The sequence below is a fragment of the Macaca nemestrina genome, chromosome 16, assembly GCF_043159975.1.
Source record: "Macaca nemestrina isolate mMacNem1 chromosome 16, mMacNem.hap1, whole genome shotgun sequence".
Lineage (NCBI taxonomy): Eukaryota > Metazoa > Chordata > Mammalia > Primates > Cercopithecidae > Macaca > Macaca nemestrina.
Genome location: NC_092140.1, coordinates 2,851,973 through 2,867,333, shown reverse-complemented (window position 1 = coordinate 2,867,333; position 15,361 = coordinate 2,851,973). Strand labels below are relative to the sequence as shown.

At 44.6% G+C, this 15,361-nt stretch overlaps 1 protein-coding gene across 25 annotated transcripts in view; it reads left to right on the top strand.

Annotated features, from left to right (window-relative positions):
* The window catches only part of LOC105485288 (Rho guanine nucleotide exchange factor 7), a 181,608-nt gene that overhangs the window by 83,552 nt on the left and 82,695 nt on the right, over positions 1 to 15,361 (top strand). For 18 of the 25 annotated variants that reach the window (XR_011614579.1, XM_011747565.3, XM_011747560.3 and 15 more), the window contains 2 exons: positions 2,060 to 2,190; positions 10,145 to 10,346. Coding sequence is in view for 24 of the 25 variants with exons in the window: in XM_011747565.3 (XP_011745867.1) it covers positions 2,060 to 2,190; positions 10,145 to 10,346 (333 nt within the window). In the remaining variant the exon portion in view is untranslated. The remainder of the gene's footprint in view (positions 1 to 2,059; positions 2,191 to 10,144; positions 10,347 to 15,361) is intronic. The other 7 variants (XM_011747562.3, XM_011747572.3, XM_071081024.1 and 4 more) reach the window with 1 other exon arrangement.

Here is a 15,361-nt window from a genome sequence, read left to right as displayed (position 1 = left end):
ATAAGAGAAGTCAGAATCCAGTGACTCCCGGGCTATTGGTTTTTACCTCTACCTTATGAAAATGTATTTCGTATATGTTCTTGGGTGTCGTTGGCTATGTGTTGGATGTAAAATAGTCAGCTTTGTTCTTTACAAAGACAAATTTGGAAGTTACCAGATAAACTTTTAAGCTTTTAAACTATAGGAATGACCCCTTCTAGATGGAAGGAATGTTTTGCTTTTCTGTTTGCCTTTTGTTTTTGTTTTTGAAGTCAGTGGGAAGGCAATGCCCGTATCTTTTCTTTTCGAGACAGAGTTTCGCTCTTGTTGCCCAGGCTGGAATGGCATGATCTTGGCTCACTGCAACCTCCGCCTCCTGGGATTACAGGCACACACCACCACACCTGGCTAATTTTGTATTTTTAGTAGAGACGGGGTTTCTCCATATTGGTCAGGCTGGTCTGGAACTCCCAGCCTCAGGTGATCCGCCTGCCTTGGCCTCCCAGTGTGCTGGGATTACAGGCGTGAACCACCGTGCTCGGCCTTGTATCTTTCTAGATTTCAACTTTCCTTGACTGGCGAACAGTAAGACGGCTGCAGCAACCACAGTTACTGTGGACATTCTTAGGAAGATGCCTTTGTCTTTCTGCTTCTGTCACTTAAAACCGTGTGTGTTCTCAAGGCATTTAGTTGACTGTAACTGGCCTTTTAATTGGATAGAAGAAAGCTTGGTGATGGGGAAGTACAGATTGTCTTCAGGATGCCCTCCTCATATGAGAATTTCCTGAAAGGCTGGGGCCAGCAGAGCGCTGCAGCCCATGGCAGGGAGCCCTGTAGAATTTGCTGGAAATGCCCTTTTAGCTGGTTTTGTGCTGCAGGTTGCCTGAGACCCCTGTGTCCTCAAGTAGAACGTGCTCTATAGAGATTACTCATAACCTGCCCTCAGCAGGTCCTGGGAAGTGTAGGGTGCATGGGCCTGAGAAGAATTTAAGACCATTAGTATAGCAAGCCCACGTCTGTGGGGTCAGGCAGGTGGCGTGAAGGGAGGAGCTGGACGGAAGGGTGTGGGTGCTGGGTCCTCTCAGGACAGCCCCTGCCCAGCTCTGAGCCAGCTTTACCTGAGGGGATATAGACCTGGTGTGGCCACATCCTAAATGTGTTAAGAGCAGTGGGGAATCTGGGTTTTTGCTAATACCTTCAGACTTTTAGATGTTGACAGTTTAATTCAGAATTTTATCAGATGCTGTGTAAGCCAATCCAAACACTCGCGAGGAAGCTGGGACCTGGAGACTTAGGGTTGCTTTCATGGAAGGCTCCCTGGAATTTAGGACATGGCTGGCACGTGCCTCTCAGAACAGCAATTTTCCCAGCAAACTTTTTCACAGCCTTGTTCTCTCTCTCTCTCTCTCTTTTTTTAATTGAGTCACTTTTAAGAATAAGTTGCTATTATTTGTTGGTTGGCCTGTGTGGAGTGTCTTATGAAGGGAGATCCAGAGAATAGAACTAAGCCTCTTAATGTCTGTTTAGTTTGATTCTGTCAACAACTTCATGAGGTGAGTAGAGCCTGTGCTGCCTTAGTGTTGGGGAAATAATCCTCAGAAGGTTCTCTCTGGCTGAAAAATACAGCGGGATTTTCTCTTTTAAATAAAAGTCTTTTCCTTCTGTTGCTTATTGCATGACACATCGTCCCGGAAAAGTGGGCACGTGGTGGTGGTGCGTTGGAGAATCAGTACTTGGTTGTTCTCTGTTCCATAATCGAATTTGAGAGGCTTTTTATTTTTTTCCAGGTGAAGGGAAAATCTTAAGTTATAATACATTTCACAAACTTTTGGAAATTTTGCTAGAGCAGAACTGATTAATAGTTATCTCCAGATGATTTCTGGAAAGGTAGTTGGGGAATGAATGCAAGTCATTTATGTAGCAAAGAATTTGTTCTTTGTTTTCTGCTTAAATGGACTGCTTTGTTGTGGTCTTTCGGTGTGTCCCTCTGTGCTGCCCTAGTTTTAGAGTCTAGTGTGTAGTGTGGGTGCGTGGCATCAGGCGCTCTCAGCTCTCTTTTCTGTGTGCATGCCCTTTGCAGACATCGGGCTGGGGAGTGACTCCGTGTGTGCCCGGCCCTCGTCTCACCGCATAAAGTCTTTTGACTCCCTTGGATCACAGTCTTTGCACACTCGGACTTCAAAACTGTTCCAGGGCCAGTATCGGAGTTTGGTAAGTTTGAGAGATTTTGTTACTTAAATATGTTTGGGAAGGATATGAGTGTGTATGGATATATCTGGAAAGATACATAAGCCTCCATTAATGGTGTTAAACAGGGCGAAGTTAGCTGGACTTTGCCTCTGCTGCTCCTGTAATCGGGTTTGACATTTGCTCATTACCAGATTATCCAGATATTATGCCTAATGAGTGCTTTTGAGAAACGCGTTTGTTTTTAGGTTGTATTGTAAGACTCATGGCTCGCTATCTGGAGTGATGCGTGCTTTAAAATACATCCCTTGTCACTTGCATGGCATTATCAGCTATGCACATGTACAGAAATATGAGAATAAGAAATATATATATGTAGAAATACTCAGCTCTGTAAAGAAGAGATGGTTAAAACTAAAGAATCTGACTTTTTTTTTTTCTCTTCATGAAAGCATGGCCTAGTGTGCTTTACTAAGGCAGGATTTAGTTTACAGAGGAGGGAATCCCTTAGAATGGCTGATTGGGATGCAGAGAAAGAAACTTAGATGATTGAACAGTTGTCGTGGAGAGTGAAAAAATACTCTTTTATAAATGCTCAGGATACAGACTGTGAGGAAGACCCACGGAATGTAATAGTGAAGCTGAAAATGAGAAATTCAAGCCCTTAAAGCAGGGCTGCCTGGAGAGTGTTGGGGCAGAGCCAGGGCTGCTACTCCGTAGTCCTGCACCCTTCTCTGAGCTGCAGGCTGGCGTGCAGTGACTGATTGGCTGCTGGGGATACCACTGCTTTCTCGCGACGTCTTAGTACATTACTTTGTTGGAAACATAGTGATCATGTAAAGTGAGTCTAGAGAGAACCCTATTCTAGAGTCATTAAGGGTCCATGGATTTTCCTCTGCCTTAACATGGGAATATTGCTAAGTAAGCTGGTGGCGGTCCTCAAGAAATAAAAATTAATTTAGATAGAGTCGTGTTTTGTAGAGGGAAGTAAATTAGAGTGGTTTATGAAGCGTGTGTTAAACATGGAAAGATACGCAAGGAATGTGATTTTTATGTTTCTGAACTTTTTGACCTCAAGCTCGCCATCATTGCTGTGTCTCCTCTTACAAGACCCCTGAGGGGTCTGACTGCTTCCGGCGCGGTGGGCGGTGGGCTGCGTGGCCTGAGTGCTGCAGTCCTGACAGCGGCCCCACGAAGCCTGGCTGTTGCTGTTTCCTGCTTTGCAGGAGTCTGCACTGGAGGAATTCTGTGGACTACCATTGGGAGCATTAGAATTCCACGTTAAGGAGAACTAAACAAACCACTCTAAACACACTTGAAATGAGCTCTGTAAAACACCTGAGGAAAACATAAGCGATATCAGCACGCCTTGGGTAAAGCCGTGATTTGCTGTCTCACCCGTTCATCTGATTTTTTTTCTTTTTGAGTAGAGGACTGGATTACAAATGTATAATTTTAAGTAAAATAAAGTTAAATGTAGTGTTGGTAATCTTACTGAGATCCTAATAAGTACAGGATTAATTTTTCATTAGCTGCAGAAATTTCGTTATGCTAGAAACAAGACTCGCGCTCTCTGACCTGTGTGGAGTCTTTCTGGGGCTGATTGATGTTTTGATTGGGTGCTAGTGAGCTGCCTGCTCTTTGGTGGAATGTGCCAAAACCTCTCTCAGCCAAGCTAGGTAAGAATGAGTGTTTCTTTACCTTAGGTTTTTCTGTGTGTAGTTTATCAATAGCACTTTGAGGTAGTTTCCTTGGATTAAAAATTAAAAACTTATCTTGAAACAAGAATGGCCAAACATTCCTTTGAAGCTGGGCGGTGGATGCATGGAGGGCCACCTGTCACTCTCTCCTTTTGTGTGCATTTGAATATTTCCATGATAGAAAGTTCAGCTAAAAGGCAACTTGCAGTTTCTTTTTTTTTTTTTTGAGACGGAGTCTCGCTCCGTCGCCCAGGCTGGAGTGCAGTGGCCGGATCTCAGCTCACTGCAAGCTCCGCCTCCCGGGTTCACGCCATTCTCCTGCCTCAGTCTCCCGAGTAGCTGGGATTACAGGCGCCGCCACCTCGCCCGGCTAGCTTTTTGTATTTTTTAGTAGAGATGGGGTTTCACCGTGTTAGCCAGGATGGTCTCGATCTCCTGACCTCGTGATCCGCCCGTCTCGGCCTCCCAAAGTGCTGGGATTACAGGCTTGTTTCTTGGACATCAGTTTTGAGATCATATTAAACCTCAGCTTTGAGATTGCGTAAGATGCTTCCATGCCCCAGACGAGGATCTGTGTTCTGAGGGGCTGGTGCTGTTTACGCCCCTTTGCTCTTGTGTGGTTCCTTCATTGCCTGCCTCCCTTTCAGTGTAAGAATGTGTCCTCCAGCCACCACTGCAGTTGCTGGTTGTTTTTATAAGCTTGTTTTTCATCTGTGAAACCGTCAGCCCCCTGCCCCAGGACAGGTTTCCTGCCTCGGGATATAGGCAGGCTTGAACAGTTTGATGTTGTGTTTCCTGCTTTGCACTGCAGTGGAGGTTTTCTCTTGTCTGTGGTGCTTCTCCACCATTCCAAGGAAAGAACACTCGGGAGAGTTCTTACCCACTTCCAGAGGCTGAGCTACATCGAGCTCTGTATCCAGCTCGGCTCTGTGATGGGCCTCGGCGGTAGGTGCCAGCTGTAGGTTGAGGTATGGTTTTCATCAGAGATAAGGCGTGAGTTCATACTTCACTCTTCAGAACTTTGATCGACACCGCTGGAGTTCCTGGTGTCTCTGCTGTGCTTTTTAGTCTTCAGCTGCTGGCTGCTGATAGGTACAGCCCTGAGTGCTGAATGCTGTTCTCAGAGCTTGGGGATGGCGTTTGTGAGGTGATTGTCCCCATCATCCTTCATTTCTGGGAGAGGTGACTTGATTTCTTAAAGTGCTTCTTCTGCTTCTGGAAACTAGGGACCTGGATGTCTGGCACAGTCCCGATGCTGGCAGGTAACCTTGGCTTTGGACCGGTCACTGAGTGTATTTCCAAGACATGCAAGAAATTATATCCAAATGTGTTGTACACATTGTTAAATATTTGTCAATTCGAAGGCTTCTCTTTTTAAGTCATGTTAACACATCTGGAAGTATGTGTATCTTATAGTTGATGGTATGCCATAATTTAATTGACAGTATTTGGTGGAATATAAAGGCATTGTCTAATTTTTGGCATCTTACATTGGTTGACATATTATGAGGAAACTGAAGCTTAGAGAAGATATTTACACAAGATCACGGCACTCAGAAATAGTCAAGTTGGTGTGAAAATTGTCTCAGTCCTTTGACAAACATTTCTCCTTCTGTGCAGGAAATGACAGGTGCTCTTAGAGAGTGGAGGAGAGGGTAGAGTTGGTGTGAAGCAGCACTCCAGAGCGTCCTGGTTTTGGATTGTTAGGATCATTTCAGAACATGGGATACAATAAAGTAAACAGCTGATTAAGATGCAAGATACTGATGGGTGGTGCTTTGGCTCTAGGCATCAGAGAGAGGCCGTTAAGGAGCATGGTGGGCATAGATGACCGTACCCAGCGAGGTCACGTGTGCCTGGATGGGGTCTCTGTTCCCTTTGGGTTAGGGCAGTGGGGGAGCTGTCTTCACTTCTCTCCAGTTACTTTTCCTGACATGTAACATCCCTAGAAAAACAGTTCATGTGTTGTGTGCATACAGCGTCGTGTATTGCATGATGAAATTTTATACATGGAACGTTCCTGTGTAAGCAGCACCCAGATGAGGAGGCAGAGCATGACCAGCCTCCAACCCCTCGATGGGGCTCGCGTTCCCCAAGGTATCTGCTGTCCTGATGTCTAATGGTAAAGACGAGTTTTATCCATTTTTGTATTTTTTTAGCAATGGGATTCTGTGGCATATCTTTTTTTTTTTTCTTTTACAACTGGCTTGTTTTTCTCAACTGAATGATTTAGACTCCCTTAAGTGTCATGTTGAGTCCAGACAGGTGACAAGCTACAGTTTCAGGAGAGCTTTTTCAAAAAGGGGGGGAAAACCCCACAATGATAAAATAGTGATGAAATACATCTCTTCCAGCTTCCTGTAACACTATTGACACTGAACAGAGCCCTCACTCAGCTGCCGTGATTTTAGGCTGAACTTGGTAGTATAGAGTGTGTAGTTGGAATATAGCCTTTCCTAGGACATCCTTTCCCAGCCTGTCCCATGCATCTTGCGCCCTGATGGAGCACTTGTTGGCATGTTCTAAGCAATCTGTCTGGAGAGTAATAGGCAGAAAGAGTATTACAGAGCCCACGTGTCCTTCAGCGTAATGACTGCTGAAGGATGGAGGTATGTTGTATTGGGACGTTTCACCTGGATACCTGGATATGAAACGGCTGCCTGCCCCCCCGTACCTTTCCTTGGATTCTCCCCTCTCTTAGACGCCACCCTTCCTTTCTGGGGTGTTGCTTTGCTGAAGTAATGTCAGTAGAGGTGCCTCCCTCATCCCTGCCTTGAGTGTAGAGCGTGCCTGCATTTGCACACTCATGACTGTCATCCGTGCCTTGAGTGTAGAGCGTGCCTGCATTTGCACACTCATGACTGTCATCCGTGCCTTGAGTGTAGAGCGTGCCTGCATTTGCACACTCATGACTGTCATCCGTGCCTTGAGTGTAGAGCGTGCCTGCATTTGCACACTTATGACTGTCCATGCCTTGAGTGTAGAGCGTGCCTGCATTTGCACACTCATGACTGTGAGGTGGAACGCCGCTGCCTCTTGATCATACCTCATCTCCCCTCTGCTTCCGTTCAGGCCCGCGCTGGCCTCGGCTGTGGTGCTGGCTGGAGCCTCAGGGCTGGCCAAGGGTGACCCTGGGCACCTGACCTAGGGAGGGGCCTGCTGCGCCTGTGTTGCTTTGCTCACCACAGTTGTGTTGTGGCGTTGGAGCTCGTCACCAGGCTGCATGCACTGTGAGCCTGTTTTCCACAAGGCCAGCGTGCCCAGGTGACGTTGGATTACTCACAGGAGAGTGTGGTGGCGATCACAGCAGACAGCTGGTGAGTGGAGATGGTGGTTTTGCAAAAAGAGAACTTTACGTAGCACAGTGAGCTCAGGTCACGTTTCACCACACAAGAGTAAGCAGCACGTGGCAGTTTCTGGATGGGAGCTTCACTTGCGGTGGCAAACTTGACCCTGCCCCTTGGTGGTCACGGGGCCCAGGGAGCTTTGTGTCTGCTGGTGACTGTTCGCCGGCGCTGTTGTTGCCAAACAGTGAAGGGGGACTTCTTGATTAGATATGAAAAATGCATTAAATATTTCACTTACAAATTTGAATTATTAAATATGTATTTATAATTAATACTTAATCTGTAAACACATTTAAATAGATAAGTATTAAATATTTTTGGAATATTACAGCTACTCCTTACTGAGGATCTGTTGTGACCTCTTTGATGCTTTACCTTTTAAAAATGTTTTTTTTCGGTGATTTATACATGCACTTAAAGTCAAGTAATTCTCTGAAACCTGCTATTAGGAAAAAACACAGTAGATTTGGCCACTTTTAGTTTTTTTCCACTGGTTCTTTCTTCGTTCATTTTTATGGTACATAGTACATACGTATTTATGGGGTACACGAGCTGTCTTGATACAGGCATACAAGGTGTAATAATCGTATCAGTAACTGGGGACGTCGTCCCCTCTAGCAGCCGTGACTTCTGAGTGCTGGTTCTTAAGAAGTGCTTTCTGATGTGCATAGTTGTTAGTTTGGAGTCTGTGGGGCTGAGGGGGCGACCTTGCTGGACGGTTCTGTTAGGCTGTCTTGCTCCTCCGTTGGTGCTTTGTAGGTATTTGCCTGTGTGTCTCTAAATAAAGTGCCCCCCTTTTTTTCTTAATTTGAAGTGATATCAATGTGGATTCCCACAGAGAAAGAGGGGCTGGTGCTGTTTTCCTCCCCTGGCCCCCTTTCCTGCATAAATGCCTCAGCCCATGGCTGAGTTCCACCATGCTTTCACTGAGATCTGTGTTCAGGGTAACATGACGAGGCGAATGCTATTCAGAGCAGAGCCACATTGTATGCTATGGCTGTTCTTACCCATAGCGTTTTGTTTTGGAGAATTGGTAATTCTCATTTCTTTAGTTTTCTGTGTACTTTTTGCAGGTTGCAGATCTAGTCCTTTGCGTATTTCTAAGGGTCTCTTTGACATTCAAATACGTTATTTTTTTGTCTTCTCTTCCTGATTAACACTCTTGGAGCCTGTGCCGTACTTTAAACTCCCTTGGTTGTGAGCCAGGCTGGCCGCACAGCTGCTGCCTCTGAGCCGCCTTCCGTTGTCACCTGGGACACTCCCCCTGACTGTGTAGCTCTCCTCTACCTCTTTCTCTTCAGTTTTTTTGTTGGTTAATCCCCCTGTTTTGGAGAAGCACCTTTTTAACTCCTTGAGAAAGGGGTGCATGGGAAGTAAATTTTTGAGATATTGTATATCCGCAGATGTCTGTTTTATTAATTTTTTGTCTTTAGTTTTCATAAGTTTAATTATGGTATGAGTTGGTTTGAATTTCTTTAAGTTTATACTATTTGGGGTTCACATAGATTCCTGGATTGGTATATTTATGTCTTTTGCCAAATTTGGGATATTCTGAGCCATGTTTCTTACCCTGCTTTTCAGCTCTGCCCTCTTAGACTCAGCTTCTGAGACTGATACCAGTCTTTGAAGTTCTGTTATTTCCCACAAGTACCTGGGAGTGAGTGTTGCTGGATGGGGGGCTGATGATGGGCCTGCTAGTGGTAGAGCGGGGGCTGAATGCTAAGAAGTGTGGGTGGTCTCAGGCCTTCCCTATGGCTGGGTGGAGGGCAGGGAGAAGCCGGTGTGGGCAGATGGAGTCGCCTGCTGCCCCCTGGTGGGGATGGAGGCCTGGACTCTCTGCTCATGTCACTGGTGCTCCCTGGAGCTCTGCACACTTTGTGCATTTCGTGGGGACACTGTGTTGCAGGTGGGCTGGACTCGCCCACTGTCAGTGGTAGGGAGGTGGAGTGGGCCAGGGCTGAGGTCTGCCGGGCAGCCCTTTCCTTGCTCCTGTGCCGGCACGAGCAGGCTTCTCCTGGGGTCGTCAGGCTGTGCCCTTTGGTAGTTCTGCGTCTCCAGCCTCTCCGGAGCTCTGTCCAGGGCGGATGGAAATCAAAGAGGCCCCAGCCCCTCTACCTTCCTCTTTCTACCTTTCAGAAATCTGAAAATATGTACAGTTTTTGAGAAAAATGCAAATTAAAATATGAGGTACTATTTCTTCTTGTCAGTTTGGCAAAAAATAGGAATATTTGGCAATATTGAGTGTTGGTGGAAGTTTGAAATAAGAACTTTTAGATACTGTTGGTGGAGATGTTGCTTGGTGTAGTTTGTAGAAACCTTTTGGAGGACAATTTAAAAAAATGTATTAAAAAGTTAACTGTAATAAATATGTCTTCTGACCAGAATTTAATATATAGGCTTGTTTACAGGTATATTCAAAGGTAGACATACAAATATTTTTAATGCAGCCTTGTCTACACAAGGAAAGCACTGTCTATGGTATATGGAAATATACTGGAAATAAATAATCTGAAAATCCACTAATGGAGAGTGGGTTCTATAATGAATGCTGTAGTCATATAGCATAACATGAAGTGTTAGGTAAGCACCAGTAAGTACTGCCAGAGAAATGACCATGTTGTCTTAACTTTTGCAACTTGTGGAGAAGTATGTGTAGTGTGACTCTGTCTCCACGTACATGGATGTGTCTGATTATGTAGGCGTCACAGTGGCAGACCAGGACCTTTGAATGCTGTGAAGAGGGTGTTCTCTGGGGGCTGGAGTGGTGCTAGTGGTGGTCATGGTGCACTGGAAGGGAGGAAACTGAAATTTCTCTAAATGTTTTTTTGCCGTTGGGCAGTTATGCTACCTTTGTACTAGTAAAGTATGATCTGTTTTATAATGAAGTAGACTGTTCTTGGTATAATTTTTCTCCCACTCTTCCCCTTTTAGGACATGACCGATAATAGCAACAATCAACTGGTAGTAAGAGCAAAGTTTAACTTCCAGCAGACCAATGAGGACGAGCTTTCCTTCTCAAAAGGAGACGTCATCCATGTCACCCGTGTGGAAGAGGGAGGCTGGTGGGAGGGCACACTCAACGGCCGGACCGGCTGGTTCCCCAGCAACTACGTGCGCGAGGTCAAGGCCAGCGGTAAGTGGCCGAGCCTGTCCTGTGTGTGGCTTTTCTTTGCCATGAGCAGAAAGAAGTAAATGTACTTGACATAGCGTTTACTCTCCAGCTGGACCTGTGCAAATGACCTGGTCTTAGGATACGGTTTTTTGTTAGATGTAATGGATTTTCACCTCAGCCCCACACTGGGGCCCGGGCATCAAGGGCTCTGTAGTTACCAGGCAGCATTTCCTTTCGTCCTGGCATTTTTCAGATGTGAAGAGAAACATCTCAGATCTTTAATCGTTGCAGTTTTACTGTGATAGAATTGATCCTCTTTTTTTTGGGGGGGGGGAGCGGGGGGCGGGGGGCTAGTGTCAGGACTTGGAGTTGGTGATCCGCAGGCTGGATTTAATTTTTGTGGCTATGGGTGCTTTTGGCAGTGGCGTGCAGTGAGGTAATTTCTGTCATTTTCTTCGTACTAGTGATAGTATTTTACAAATGCATTGCTTCCTTATGTTTTGTAGCTGTTCACATTGTTTCACCGGCTTTCCGATTTTGAGGCTTGTGTTCTTATGAAAGAATAGTGATCCTTGGCACGTGGCTGTGGCTGTCGGGCTGTCGTGCCTGTTGTGGAAGCGTGTGGATGGGTGGGCAGAGGTGAGGGGTGGGATTTGTCAAGGGGGCATCATGTGTGTAACTTGCATCCTGCCCTGTGGTTGAAAAACACTGTTGTATACTACCGTTCCTCTGATTCTGCTGGGGAAAGAGTGACTTAGAGAGAATAGCTGATACACGGAGGTGTGGAAAGAACGTGATGTAAATTTATAGCTCTGCTCTAGGGCTTGGGTGACTGAGCCTCAGAGCCACAGGTGTTTCAGATGGAAAATGAGGATGATCGTTCTCCCTTGTGCGGTCTTGTGGGGTTGAATTGTTAAGGTTTGTACTATGTATGGAGTCTGGCAGAGTAGGAGCTAAGGGAATGTTAATGGCTGCTATTGTTTTTCTAAGGTAGCAAGAAAAAAAGATTTACAAATGGGAATATGACAATTTTGATGTAAAAATATTTTTTCAGTGACCTCAGAAAACAAGTAAACTTCTCTGGTAGAATTTCTAGGAACACATGCCTATTCTTTTTCTATTGTGTGTATACATACACATATATACAAAGCAGTTTGCCATTTTTAAATGTACTGTTCAGTGGCACTAAGTACATTCACATTTTTATAACCATCACCAGTGTTTATCTCCAGAACTTTTTTCTTCTCAAACTGAATTCTCTTCCCATTAAACAGTCCCCTTTCCCCTCCCCAGACCCTGCCCTCTACCATTCTGCTTTCTGTCTCTGAATTTGATTACCGTTGGTGCCTCATGTAAGTGCAATCATTTTGTCTTTTGACTGGCTTATTTCACTCAGCATAGAGTGCTCAAGGGTTTTCCATGCTGTAGCATATGGCAGAGTTACCTTCCTTTTTAAGGCTGAATATTTCATTGTATGTATGTACAACATTATGTGTTGATGGGAACTTGGGTTACCTTCACCTCTTGGCTGTTGTGAATAATGCTGCTAAGAGCATGGTTGTGTAAGTATTTGAGTCCTTGCTTGTCAGTTGTTCTCTGTTTTCTGTATATACCCAGCAATGGAATTGCTGGGTCAGATGCTAGTTCTGTGATTAAGTCTTGAGGAACTGCCACGTGGTTTTCTCCAGTGGCTGTGCCACATCACGTTCCCACCAGCAGCGCACAGGACTTCTGCTGCTTCTGTGTTCTCGCCAACTTGTTGTGTGTGTGTGTGTGTTTTTTTTTTTAAATAATAGCCATGCTGTTGAAAGTGAAGTTGCTACTGTTTTTGGTAGTTGTTAATAATAATTTAAAAGGCAGTATTTTTTATTGTAATAAGTCGACTTGGGCAGAATTTTTTTCTGGCTGCTTGTTATGTTCCAGTTAATGTATAAAGTACTTTCCATTTGCAACTCGGTTCTCCCCATAACCCTTGAAGACAAGTATTGCTGGGCTCTTAGGAAGCGGGTAGGTTACAAGTACATGACATCCTCTAAAAAAATCTGTCCATGTGTAGAGCCCACTGAGAGCGTGGCACTGGCACCATTCTGAGGGGTGGAAATGGCAACTTGACAGACATCGCTGTTAGGAAATGCAGTTTTGTCTGTGACTCAGTTGGATGGCGCTGGCCTGCATGAGCCTGCCTGGAGACCTAGGGCTAGGGCAGGCCCAGTCCATGCTGTGAGCCCATCTCCTAGCCCGGCCCTGCCAGTTGGAGAGATCTTTCTTCTGGGGACCAATGAGAGCAGCCCTGGGCCAAGAGGCCTGAGATGGCGCCAGTGGACTTTCCAGGAGGACACTTGAGCCAAGGCAGAGGAAGGAGGACCTCGTTGCTCACCTTTGCCAAGGAGAGTTGAGGTTACAGAGCTGCTGAGTGGACACACCTTTGGAGTAGGGACAGATGCTTGTTCCAGCTGGTCTTTCTTTAATTCTTAAGTGAACTCCTCCTTAAGTGTGAATCCTGGACTGACTGAAGCACAGTAAGAGTGCAGGTGAGTGGGTTTTCACTTTTCATGTATTTTTCCTTGTGAATTTTTTAGAAGTAACCCAGCGTAAGGAAATTACACTGAAAAAAATGCGGTTTGTGGATCTCAAAATCCTCTCCAGTGGGACGTGGTTTTCAGACACATTTGAATGTTGTCAGTGTCATCTGCCATGGGAATTTGTCTTGCAGTGTGCTGTTACCTCTGATAGCCCACAGGAAGGCATCGTGAGCTCCCTCTTTGGAGTGGATTGTGGGTCCTGGAGCTGGCAGCAGCAGAGGACGCTCTCCAAGGACCAGCAGGGCGTGTTTAGAAACACGGCTCTTGTGAGGAACGGTGCTCTCACTTTGTTCTACTGGAAGCCCCCACTCATGTCTTATGTGTGTCTGAGCGTGTATGCGTGCCCGGTTTAAACGTGTGTGCGTGTACATGGTGTGTTGCCATCAAGGAGCTCTTTGCAGGGGTCACACTGAATCCATAGGTGTATTAGGGTTCTTCAGAGGGACAGAACTAATAGGGGATATATATATATATATCTCTCAAGGGGAGTTTATTATATATATTATATATATAAACATGCGTATATAATAAACATGTATATATATTATATATATAGGAGTTTAACTTACATGATCACAAGGTCCCACAATAGGGGAATGTATAAATACGTACATGTGTGTATATATATGTATATACACACATGTATATATGTATACTATATGTATACATACACATACACGCATGTATATATGTATACTATACACATACACACGTTTCTGTGTATACTATATATACGCATGTATCTGTATACTATATACACGTATGTATACTATATGTACACATGTATATGCATACTATATGTACATACACGCATATGTATGTATACTATATGTATATACACACATGTATATATGTATACTAAATGTATACACACACATATGTATGTATATTATATATGTATACAAGGTCCCACAATAGGTCATCTGCAGGCTGAGGAGCAAGGAGAGCCAGTCCGAGTCTCAAAACTGAAGAAGTTGGAGGCCGACGTTTGAGGGCAGGAAGCATCCAGCACAGGAGAAAGATGTAGGCTGGGAGGGTAGGTCAGTCTCACGTTTTCACATTTTTCTGCCTGCTTTATATTTGCTGGAAGCTGATTAGGTGGTGCCTACTAGCTTAAGGGTGGGTCTGCCTTTCACAGCCCACTGACTCAAATGTGAATCTCCTCTGGCAACACCCTTGCAGACACACCCAGGATCAATACTTTGTGTCCTTCAATCCGATCAAGTTGGCACTCAGTATTAACCATTACAATAGGTTTTGTGCCAAACTGAGACCTGAGTAACTTTGGAAAATTTCCTTTTTTCCTGTTTGTTTTTTTAAATTCAAGAAATACCATTTTTGAGCATATCAGTGATTAATAAGCTAAACTTTATCTGATGGTTGAACCAAGGGAATAACCTTCTGTCCCTGTTGTTCTCTGGTTACCTGAGCATATTGTATGGAAAGTCCTGCTAGTTTTATTTTAGCTTATTTATTTTTAATTTTATTTTACTATTTCATTTTGAGATGGAGTTCCACTCTTGTTGCCCAGGCTGGCATGCAGTGGCTCTCACTGCAACCTTTGCCTCCTGGGTTCAAGCGATTCTGCCTCAGCCTCCCGAGTAGCTGGGATTACAGGCATGTACCATCATGCCTGGCTAACTTTTGTAGTTTTAGTAGAGACGAGGTTTTACCATGTTGGCCAGGCTGGTCTCCAACTTCTGACCTCAAGTGATCCACCCGCCTCAGCTTCCCAAAGTGCTGGGATTACAGGCGTGAGCCACCATGCCCAGCCTAGTCTGATTTTAAACGGGGGCATTTGAGGCAAGTGTGAAACCACATTTTTTACCATGTCACTCTAGAGCAGTTAAGAATAAAATTCTAGGATCACAATTACATTTCAGTATAGCAGACTTCCCTCTCATCTCTGGCTTTGCTTAATGTGGTTACAATTACCTGTGGTCAACCCTGGTTTGAAATAGGTGAGAACAATACAGTAAGATACCTTGAAAGAGAGACCACATTCACATAACTTTAGTTATAGTATATTGTTATAATTCTGTTTCATTATTGTTGTTAATCTATTATTGTACCTAATTTCCAGATGAAATACACATAGGTATGTATAGATAGGAAAACATAGTATATATAGGGTTGGTATATATACAGAGGTATAGCCGCAGTTTCAGACATCCAGTGGGCAGTCTTGGAGGTGCCCCCGTGGATAAGGGTGGCGGCTGTATTGCATGTTTTCCAGTAGTTGATGAGGCTTTCTGATTTTGGAATTAGGTTTCCTTTTTTGAAGAGTGTGTTTAATGTATTTTGATTTATAGTTAATTAGTGCTTGATTTTTCTAAAAACAAAATTGTGCCAGGTTCCAAACTTAGAGACTTCTCTGACCATCATGTTAGGATCATTTCTTTATTCCTGAAAACACTGACTTCCTTTAAATTGAGGGTTTCTCTTCTGCATTAT